The following is a 12,038-nucleotide window of genomic DNA, read 5'->3' on the forward strand; positions in this document are numbered from 1 at the left end:
GGTTCTCCTGACCCTCCAGAGTAGATTTGGGGGGAGTTGTGGCAGGACGCAACATTGCAATAGCAGAATTCCTTGAGCTGGCTTCTACTGATAGTTGAATCTGGTCCCTGTTTTATGCCATAAGAAAATGTTAAGTGTTTCAACGCTCAAAAGTTCATTGCAGCAAAAACAACAAACAGAACTAGCCCCTCTTGTCAACTGTGTTAAACAATACAGCCTGATCTTCACATTAAAGCACAATGTTCAATTTACACCTAGTATTTGGGCTTGCTCCCATAAGTTCTAAACATTATTTTCTGGTACAGAGAGGATTTGGGGTTTTGGTTGTGTGATGCAGCCATGGCTCCACTTCCTTAAAAGCCACAGCTGCTTTGTATTGATAAGTCCACTGTGTCACACAAAATGGACAGGGACATAGAGGGGAAAATGACTTCAAATCTATTTTTTCCCTATAGAATAAAGAGCAGAATGGTTCTTCCCTCCCCAAAAGAACTCTTATATATTTTGTGAGCAAATAAGGACATTTAGTAGCTGTTGTTTGCACATTTTAGTCTAGACAGTGAATTTTATTCAAAGTACAGGCAGCAGCTTGGTTGTCCGTTTAAATGATTAATGACACGCGTATGTGAGAAATACCATATTTTTCAAAATATCAAGCAGCAGATTGGATTGAACAGGGAATCATATAAAGGGATAGCTGCCTGGATAGGTTATTTATCACTTCTGCAACAATACATTCCATGCCTAATATGAGCAAAAATCCAAGAGTTCAGTATAGCTAATCATTATTCCATTTTCTCAGTATGAAGATAGATTTAAAAATGCTTTTGTGTTTTCTGGGTTGCTTTTCAGTGGCCAGAAAACTGATAATGAACCATGCAGATCATGCCTTAAGTGCCCAATCACAGTGCAAAGGTGTAGTTCTTTCATGAATGAGATACTGATGAAAATTCCTCATGTAATCGAAGCAGTAATGACTGCCTGATCTAGTGCCCAGATTTAGACAGTGGCTATGGAAGATGTACTGCTACATTTGCTGTTGCTGCTGAAACAGGCATAGGGCATCCATCAATTTCTGTTTTGTTTTAACCTCTTGGGTCCTAAAACCTTATTGTGCATAACCCCTTATCCCAACCCCTTACAGTAACTTCTTCTCTTGTCTTCCTATGTTAGAATTGTGTGTGTTCGAGGAGGGATATAATCCCGCACTCATCAATTGGTTTATAGGCAATAATCTTAATACAAAGGAGTTACTCCTCATTCAGCTAGATTAATGCCACCTAACAAAGTATATGAGCTGTCTGGGGACAACTCACAAATTTGGGGGTTAGAGTTTGTATAACAGCTAGGTCATAGGACTGAATTAAGAATATACTACTGATCCACCGCATGCACTAGTGCAAGCTAGTCAATAGAGTACACTCAGTTACAGACAGCCCCTGTTTACACAGGGGTTACACATACATCAGTGAAATCATGTATAATTGAAACCGTAGAAAAAGCCTGCAAGCACCCTATCTCACCCCCTTTAATGATGTTTCATTGACACCCTTATGACGTTTCTGAGTTCAGCATTATGCATGTATACATGTTCGCACACAAATGAACGTATGTAAACGGGCTGCCTGTATAACATGACAGTATAACAGGAGCAAAAGTTTAAAAAATGTAAAATAGAGAAACATTGAGGCTTAATTCTTGGCCTTTCTGGATGATATGTAGACCCATTTCAATCTGGCTTCAAGTCTGGCTTTGGAAAAGAGACAGCTTTGATGACCTACTCCAGAAACCAGACAGCTGGGAGTGTGCCTTTCTTGATTTTGTTGGCTGTTAGTGCCTGTCATTGATTATGGCATCCTTCTGCATAGCCTGGCTTGGCTGGAACTTAGCAACACTGTTTTATGGTGCTTCCATTCTTTTCCAGAGAGGCTGTTCCAGAAAGTAGTGCTGGCGAACTTCTACTCATTCCCTTGGCCTGAGGGAATCTCTATGGGATTCTTATGTCTTCCATGTTGTTTAATATCTATAGTGAACTGCTGGAAGAGTTTGAATGAAGATTTGGAATTGGGTTCCGCCATGCAGGCCAGACGGAGGTGCTCCTCAGTATTTTGGTGCTCCAGAGGAGTCCATGGGGTCCAACAGGGCAGCCTGGTTGCTTCAGCACCACAGAGAGCTCCGATGGAGCAAATCGCTCCAATGAGGACTAGAGGTCACCTATGATTGTTTGGGCCTCTGCCTCCAGTTTTCCTCTCCTGTGGTTTTTGTTTTGTTTTTTAATCCGGGGGGTGGGGTACTCAAGGGCATGCAGTACTGGCATCCCCCCCCCTTGCTTAAAAAGTGAACACTTAACTTTTACAACTTCATGGTGAGCAGCGGCACCCATTTTTCTAGAGAAAAAAAAGCACTGCACCCTACTAGTTGAAAAACTTCAGATGCAAAGGTCCCTGCTCTGGTTCTATGGACTCTGGTCATATAGAATCCACACCAGCAGCCTTGAACTTAACATCCTCTGGTTCAGAGGGTCTCCAATCACCACTGTTGGTCTCAAAAACAGAGTTGAGTTCCTAAGTCCAGTGATCCTGATTTGGTATCCTGGACTCTAGAATAATGGCATTCTAGTCAGTAGATTTACAATGTTATATGGGGCAGGAAGCCAGGGTATAAACATTTGAATGAATAAATTTGCAAGGCTAGGGAGGGATAAAGGAATATAGTTGGAAACTTCTAAGTAGCTTTTTTATTATGAATTGTAGTATTTGGATTCCAATGCATTTTGTTGTTTTCTATTGGCACACACAGTTGTGGCTTCTGTGTTTTAGAACTTAGCTCTGCAACCATGAAACCTAGATTTTAAAAAAGAAAACAGTCGTATACCAGATAAGCAGTTGGTATTAGAAATTTCATAGAATAAGCAGCTCTGCTTATAATTGTATGTCAGCAGTAGTGAAAAGCTAAACTAATCCTACTTTCTACTGCTCTTTAGAACCTGCTAGTGCTTGCTTCACTGATTTCTAGAAAACGTGCAATTGTCAAGGTTCCAAGACTCATTACAGTGTTGTAATGAGTCTCCCACTTAGCTGCCCAGATTTTAAGATAGTGTGTGTGTTCTCTCCCAAAATTATCTTCGTTTAGTAGAAGTGATGATATTAGCCTAGGAAATAACATCATTGGGGCAGGGCTGCAGCTAGAGGCAGAGCTACCCTGAGTATTAGAACATCTGTCTTGAATGCAGAAGGTCCCACATTCAATCCTCAGCATCTCCTGGTAGGCCTGGGGAGAGACTTCCTGTCTGAAATCCCAGAGGGCCACTGCCAGTCAGTGTAGACAGTACTGAGTTAGATGGACCAGTAGGTCTGACTCAGTATAAGGCAACTTCCTATGAATGATACATTAGCTGTAGCCAAAGGGTTCCGCCCAGCCCGCCCACCAAAGTGTCTCTAAAATGCATTACATTGAAGAGCAGTCTCTTCTGTTTTTGTGACAGGACATCCACAGTTGTTTTTATTGAGCTATGGAATATAGGGAACGTCCACATTTCAGGTCAAATTTATTTGGCCTTCTAACCCAACGTAGTCTCTTGCATCACTTGCTTCCTAGTGCCTTTTAAGTAAAGCTGTTAGAGATGAGTGAAATATCCTTTAAGTCCTGGGTTAGTAACTAAGTTTTAATTGGAATAATATTTTGAATAAAGCAAGAGATGGAGAGCCAGCAATGCTGACTTTGCTGTGCAATCCAAGACAAAGGCAAAGAATTATTGAATCCCTTCTTTATCAGCCTTATCTGTGACCAGAAAGGCTGACCAAAAGGCTGACCATTCCTTCTGAGACAAAGGCAAAGAAATCCTAGAAAGAAACCAAGGTGCTTAACATAAAACATGTTTCCTTGCATCCAAGGTCTATGCTTAGAGCCAGCTTTGAATCCGTGGGTCACAACTTGCTTTTCTCTTAATCTTTTGTCTGCTTTGCTCATTTTAGAGGGGTGTATGATCACTTTTATTATAATTGAATTAATCTAGAATAACTTCTCTGTGCTTGTGCTCAAGTCAATAGCGCTAAAGAAAATTCGCAAGTACAATTTGCAAACATGGAGCTGGAGCTGGAAAAATCTTGGGCATTTAAAAATTGTATGCTGCCCTAAGATCTAGGAGTTTCCAGTGCTTTGCCAATCTGACACGTGCTGAAGAATGGGGACAGGTTCATAATCTCTACGGCTCTTTCAGCCACCTAAACTGTGTATGATAGAGTGATAAAGGTTGCAGATCCGTATTAGATGTGTGCACCGTAAGCTTGGACAGATGTTTTCTATTGGTCTTGGAGTAAAATCATGTTGCTACCCAATACTCACATATAGGTCATTATGTGCATATCTTTCAAATACTTGTTTAATTTGGCCCCCTTCAAACTGGTGTCTAGGGCACTAGCTCTTGTTTTATGTGTGGTTACTCTGCATAAACTTCTTATTGACTAGAGGAGCAGTGTGAAATTTCCAACTGGTGGACCTAATTAGGTCCGGCAGGCTTCCCCATTTGGCCCCAAGGGAATTTTGGCTAAGCCATGCCCACCTGCCTTACACCTGAAGTCATATATAACATCAGAAGTTGTGCAGGTAAAGGTGCAGCTGAGCCAGAAGGAGGTGTGCAGGTACCTGCAATACCTTATGCAAATTGCTGTGTACCAGGCTTCACAAGCTACAATAACCAGGTGGTTTCTTAGGATCTAATGAGTAGTAAATCGTCAGTGCTTCGTGAATTATGCCTTTGCCAGTGTGGTTTGATTTCAAACCGTGCATGCAGAAACAGGCCACTTGTCAATATCAGGTGCTTTACAGCTGGCCCACAAAGGGTGGTAGAAATAATTACCTGACCTGCTGGCCAGATCCAGACCCCCCCCCCCCCTTGAGACATAGGGCTGGATCCAGTTGTGCTTTTCTGTTTGCAGAAGGGACTTTTATCCAACAGATGCTTCTGCTAATGCAGGGGAAGATGATTTTCATCAATTCCTTCTCACTATAGCAGCCCCCGTACCCTGAAAATCTATTCCATAAATTGGGAATCCTTCCAGAACCTGCTAGAAGTGGTTCAGGGGACAGCAGGGGGAAGTGGGAATTGACACACACAAAATCTCCCCCAATTATTTATTTATAAGAATTCTTCACACCCTTCACCATGAGATCCCAGGGCCAGCTCTCCAATGTAATGTTCAGTTATTAAAACAAAGAGAACAATTACACTTATCAAAATAAGTAATGCCATTCCAACCAGAATGGTGTCTTCTGTTAGTGGACACTTCTACTAAATCAAAGACTCTTTCATGAATGGAAGGACAATGATATGCATCCCATAGTAAACAAATACTGCTGTTTTTGGTAAATAATGTGCAGACAGTGACCATTTTGTGCTGGGGTTCCATTCCTGACCACCACGCTTGTCGTTGGAGCGTGTATAAGCATACCCTGCCCCATTACATCACATCGGTGATCGCGCCTGAAATGGTTGTCGCCTGTACAGTCCCCCGACATCTTCATATAAAAGGCTTCCGATTTATTTGTTCATAGGTATTTGGTGACACATGACCCACGGTTTACCCTTAGGATGTGCAGGTTTGCATGTGTATATTCCCCAGTGGTCCTTATTTAAATATGAAACTGATTATCAGTAGTATGTTGATCTCCCACAAATTTACAGTAGGGTGTAATGTAAGATGACATTCGTATTGTGATATACTTTCTTCATCAGAAAATGTATTTCATTTCAGAAGTTATCAATCCATTCAAAATTGCTAAAATGTCATTGACTTCATTTTTTATTTTTTTAAAAATCCAGGTTGCAGTTGTTAAATTGAAGTGCACGGAGCGCATTTATGCAATGAAAATTCTAAATAAATGGGAAATGCTTAAAAGGGCAGAGGTAAGTGCAGTATTTCCAATTCATAGATTTCTTTTTTTAAAAAAAAATGGCATTAAAGAAAATCACGGTGAACTTCAGCCAGATTAGAAAGAATTACTGCATGAGCATATAGGAGCTTGATTCCTCCCTGCAATCCCCCCCCCCCCCAAGTGAGCTGCTTTAATGCAATCAAGTCTGACAGTCCCTTCGAGGCATCTGTTGTTCTCAGCAATACTGTGTATTCGTTTACCAGACAGTCTGCCCTAGTTTTTTTTACCATGAATTATATTGGCCAGATTTTTGTTTACTATAAAACCAAGTTAAAGACTACATGGAGGCTTCAGATTTCAGTTGCTATGACATACAGAGCCACATGCTAAATGCATTATTCAAGACAAAGAATGTAAGTTTGTGCAATTTGAAAGTCAAGTCTTCAAGGAGGATAGTTAATTGAGGGAGGATTTTTTCAGTTCCTTAAAAAAGATCAGAATGTATTTGTGAAAGGAAAACACTGAAGCAGTGTTGGTCCCTTAATAAATGTAATACTTGGTTCAGAAATGTTATAAATTCCTTAATAGACCCTTTACATACCTTTAAAAAGACTGGGACACAATATGCTAAATAAAGCATCTTAGCATAGTACGCATCACAGTAGAATCAGTGAAGAATGCATTAGCAAAAAACTAAACAATGATAATTTATAACAAGACATATATGACATTTAGCAAGAACTCTCAGAAGTATAAAGGAAACTTGGTTGCAAAGTTCACATACAAGTCTAGTGCCTAGTTTTCATTGGACAGACATATATATGACTGGATGCTGCATTTCATTGTAGGGATAGCATATCCAGTCTCTGGTACAATACAACCTTTATCAATCGTAAGAGTTTCATAGCTCTCCAGTTCTTTAGTTACCCCTTTATTTTTCATGTAAGAAGTCCTGGGAAATAGTTTCTATTCTGCACACATAGATATAGTTCTAGCTGCTGCTAGAAATCTGTCACTTCCCTGTTCCATGGCTTGTTCAGATGTTTGAAAGGAAAATGACACCATTTCCTTCCCTACTCTGTATGGCTTGGTTTTGCTATTTGTTGAACGGTGCTTCTTTTTCTTACTACTACTACTACTACTACTACTGTTGTTGTTGTTGTTGTTGTTGTTGTTGTTGTTGCTGTTGCTGTTGTTGTTGTTGTTGTTGTTGTTATATTGTTATATTTATACCCAGCCACTCTGGGTGGCTTATAAATGGTTTTGCTGTGTCCATGTGCCCTCTGAGGGAAATAAATATAGAAATAAAAATTCTGGACTAGTTAAGAAGCTATATCAGACCCATTGTATAAATTGGTCAGTTGGGAATGGTTAACGAGTTTGGTGATCAAAGGAATGTTTGACTTTGTAAAACAAAAATGTAACTTTTACAATGCAATTTTTTTATGATTTGGTGGTTTATAAATATTCACATAATAAGATACTGAGCCTTTTGGACTTGTCTTGAAATGTTCTTTTGATATATTGTAAGTTGTAAATGGTTCCTTGCCATGAATATTGGTGTGTTGCAGAATTGGTGTAAACATGTGTTTGCACCTGTGCTTTCTGCAAAGATGTCAAATATTTAAAAGAACTCCCCTTTCCTTTTTTAGACTGCATGTTTCCGAGAAGAAAGAGACGTTTTGGTGAATGGAGACTGCCAGTGGATTACTACATTGCACTATGCCTTTCAGGATGAAAACTATTTGGTATGTGAAAGCTGCAATTCTTTAAAGGAATAGGGCATTGACTCCTAGTTTCTCAGTTGGGTACCTTTTTTTTAACCTAGAGCATTATCTGCCTGCCTGCTTATGTCATTATTGTGGAAGAAAAACAGATTCCCAATATCATTCATATACACTTTATTTTCCTCTTTTGATATGTTGATTTGGCGTTAAACGTAATGAGCTAGAGTGAATTGAATTAGATGGATAATTGTTCATTAAATGCTTTTATTCTCTAGTTATTTACCTTGTCTCAGTTGCATTATGTGTTATTTTATACACAAGATCCCAAGGCTTCTGCTCTTCTGCTCAAATCCAGGGTGGCACGACTGATTTGAGGGCCAACTGTGGCTTTTAGAATGTTGAGTTACAGCTCTAAAATATTTCTGAGAAAAAACACAGAAAAACTCCAACTTTAGAGTGCAATCCTATGCATGCTTCTCCAGGAGCCAGTCTCACTTACTTAAAAGGGATTTATTCTTAATAAGTATGCCTAGGTTTGCAGTGCCATTGCATATGTTTGGAGGGCCCTGGAGGGCTTGGGCTCAGCAGAGGGCAGCTGTACTGTCCAAGGGCTATTGCAGAGAAATTGCAGCAAAAAAATACCTTGCTTGTGTCTTTGAAGAGAGTTATTGAGGAACAGACATGCACAGACAAGGAAACTTTTATCCATATGAAATGGATGCAGTTCTCGTGAACCTTGGTCAAAGTTACTGTACGCAAATGATTAAGTAGCCAAATTTACTTTTATTTTCTTGACTTTTTTTACAGTTATGTTTTCCAAACCAAATTAACCCTTCTCACCTTTAGTGCAGTTTCTGCACTTTATTTTATTCTGTGTATCTTTTAATTTGAAGTATTGTTTTTTGAAAATCTTTCTTCGCTGATCATCCTGTGGTTTGGAGATAGGAAAGCACAGAGAAAATACTGCATTTTTTTTTTAAAAAAAGTTTAATTAAAATCATTTAAATTCCAGAAAGCATTTTTGTCAGTATTGACCAAGAGTCCCAGAATTCTTACATGACAAGCAGTCAGTATCTTTGACTGCTGGCTGACCCATATTCTTAAGCTGTACTCTCTTGAGTTAACTGCCTGTCAAGAACTGATGATACCAAACTTCTGACCCAGCAGATTGTCTCCAAGGCATCATTTTACAAGTCTTAAGGACAACTCTATAACCATAGCTCTTGGAATATATTTTCATAGCAAAATATTGCCACTCAGTTTTCTGTGTAAATGCTCTAAAATATTCCTGAAAGCTATTCAGTTACCTACAGTGAGTTAATAAATAGAACTTTCACTGGATGCAATTAAGTCAGGCACCTTCATTATAACTCAACTATTTGATCAATTTATTCAGCTACATTTGCATCCCACCTTTCATCTGTCGCACTCAAGGTAGTGTAGGTTTCTAGAACTGACCAGACTTAGAGCTGATTAGCTTAATGTCATCTTCCTTCAGTTCTTGAGCTGGGACCATGCCACTCACACACACATTCCCATATTTCACAGAAGCTTGCAGAAGAGAAATGTTTGATGGCTTGTGGCCACTTTAGCAACTGGCTGTATGAAAGCTTGAAATAGCTTAACTTTCCATCTTTCCTGTAACTGCATTACTTAATAATTTAAAAGCACATTTTAAATACATTTTGATATTTCTGTGTTTTATTTCCATGGCTCTAATTTGCTTTAACTTTTAATGCTGAATTTTAAATTGTTGCAACCCTCCCTAGGACCTGCTGGTGAAGAGCCAGTAATAAATTGGATGGTAATAATTTAAAGACATCAGCCTCTTTGACTCCTCTTTTTGCAGACACATCTTTTGTGCCGTGGTTGTGCAGTTGCTGAATGTGATCAGTTGGATCGCATTCTGCATTGATTTTCACCCATGTTGTTTATTTTGTTTTTGCATATTTTTTTCAGTACTTAGTAATGGACTACTATGTGGGTGGTGATTTACTGACCTTACTTAGCAAGTTTGAAGACAAGCTTCCTGAAGATATGGCCAGGTTCTACATTGGGGAAATGGTGCTTGCTATACATTCCATTCATCAGCTACATTATGTGCACAGGTAAGGATTCTGTCTTGTTGGTTGTGAATAAATAAATAACATTGTGGAGGAAACCCTTACAACTTGGGGGTAAGCAATTTTCTTAAAACAGAAACCCCCCCCCTCCAACCAAACATTTTATACATCTCTATACATTGTGGCTACACCAAGTCTGCTGATAAATATTTCTTATTTTGAGTGGTACAGTTTTGGCTTCATAAGCATTGACATGTTCACCTGAAGATTAGAAATAAATATAAGATTGATGTAGTAAAAACAGGAATAGCTATGATATCCCTCCTGTGGGGTGCTCTTTATTTCCTTCCTGTCTTCACAGTGATAGAAGAGTTAGCAACTCTTCCAGACATATGTAGCAATGGTTCCACCACCAGTTCTGTTGTCGGTCATGTCCTTTTTGTCCCATGTTTTCAGCTTTCCAAAACATAGCTTTTATATTTAAACAGTCAAAATGTAATTCACCAACTTACTTTAAAAAATACACACCATCAAATTTTTAAATGCCGCAAGTCTTTCTCCAGGGGAGAGGATTTTGTGATACGTTATACAGTGGTGCCTCGCAAGATGAAATTAATCCGTTCCGCAAGTCTCTTCGTCTTGCGGTTTTTTCGTCTTGCGAAGCACGGCTATTAGCGGCTTAGCGGCTTAACGGCTTAGCGGCTATTAACGGCTTAGCGGCTTTAAGAAAAAGGAAACAAACTCGCAAGAACTCGCAAGACATTTTGTCTTGCGAAGCAAGCCCATAGTCTTGCGGAACAACTCAAAAAACGGAAAACTCTTTCGTCTTGCAAGGCATTCGTCTTGCGAGGTACCACTGTAGATGTTGGCCAATCTGTACTTTGTGCAGCTGCTACAACTCAGCAAAATGGATGTTCTGATCCTAAGAATTAGATTAGGTATGCCTGACTAGAACACGTTATATGCACTTCCAGATTGCAACTCTTTATATGAATTTCATGCACTTCTAAATAATATTTCTTTTCCCAATTAATAATAAGCAGAAAAATAAGCATATAACTAAGGTGAGCCTCACACTGAAGGATGACATTATGCGGAAGTGTTTACAGTGTGCACTTGGCACAAATAATCACAACTGCAAATTACACATATAAGAAAATGACCCCATTTAGTTAGGGGTGAACACCCAGAATGTTAAATTGTATGTAATACTAAGGAAGCTTGAATATGTGAATCAGAGGGGGGTAGCTAGAGTGCTCTTAAGCTTTGATGGCTTTATTCTTGCAATAGCAAATAATAGCATTTGGAACACAATCAATGCAGAAAAAGACAGAAAGAAAAATTAACAGCATGGCATCAGAAATGTCAAGTTGTCTCATCTAGAAACCTCTTAATGTGTATCAGTACATGATTAGTGAGCAAGGAAGCTCAAACTACAGATCAGCTAATATTTTGTATTAATAGAAACACCCACAGATTCTGAGGCCATGTGGCCATTTAAAAAATAATAATTTGGGGTTACAGCTGAAGAGTTGGACATTACCAAACTAATTTGGGGCATATATATAAAGAATATTCACTCCTCTGTATTTTGATGTCACAGCTTAAGCCTAACAATATTTACTGATAAATAAACTCCATGTTTGTATGCTTAATTACAGTCTAAGAGTATCAGAACAACTAATAGGGATTAATTGCAATCTGGGGCAATTACACAATTGTGTATTCTTCTGTCGTACTTGTCGGGATATGGAATTTCTTTTTGGGAAGTGGCTCAATGTACATTGGTATAACATGGCAGCCATCAAAAATCAAGTCTGCCATTTGTTAGTTGCCCCTATTCTGAATTCTTTTATAAGACAGATTTCAACATGGCGGTCTGTTTGAGGCAATTGCAAAAAAAACCCCCACCACTTGTGAGGATTTGAGAGACATAGGAAGTACATGCATCGCACAAAAGGCATTAAAGCATCCTGTTTTCCACAGTGGTCATCCATATGCTTATGAGCATCCTGAATCCCAGGGCTCATGTTGGGATGATTTAAAACACAGTTTAGTATACCACGAGGGCAACTTCCCACAGCAGGACATGAGGGCAACTATCTCTCTCCCATGGCTGTTTCCCAGCAACTGGTACTCAGAGGCATGCTGCCTCTGATCCTGGTATCATAACAGCCATCATGACTGATAGCCATTGATAGACTTATCCGCCATGAATTTGTCTAACCCTTTTTTAAAGTCACTTCTGGTTGTTGTGTTAGCATCTCTTTGTGATGAGCGTGCCATGATTTTGTCATTAAAGTATTTTTTTATCTTGCAAAACATAACATGGCTTTTAATGACCTTTCTAAATTACTGCTACCTCAGGAAATCA

At 39.2% G+C, this 12,038-nt stretch overlaps 1 protein-coding gene across 7 annotated transcripts in view; it reads left to right on the plus strand.

The window, feature by feature from the left end:
• Positions 1-12,038, plus strand: part of CDC42BPB (CDC42 binding protein kinase beta) — a 96,442-nt gene that overhangs the window by 29,714 nt on the left and 54,690 nt on the right. For all 7 annotated transcript variants that reach the window (XM_083516704.1, XM_083516706.1, XM_083516707.1 and 4 more), the window contains exons 3-5: positions 5,822-5,905; positions 7,527-7,622; positions 9,561-9,709. In XM_083516704.1, coding sequence (XP_083372830.1) covers positions 5,822-5,905; positions 7,527-7,622; positions 9,561-9,709 — 329 coding nt within the window. The remainder of the gene's footprint in view (positions 1-5,821; positions 5,906-7,526; positions 7,623-9,560; positions 9,710-12,038) is intronic.

This window comes from Podarcis liolepis (assembly GCF_965112155.1).
Source record: "Podarcis liolepis genome assembly, chromosome: 1".
Lineage (NCBI taxonomy): Eukaryota > Metazoa > Chordata > Lepidosauria > Squamata > Lacertidae > Podarcis > Podarcis liolepis.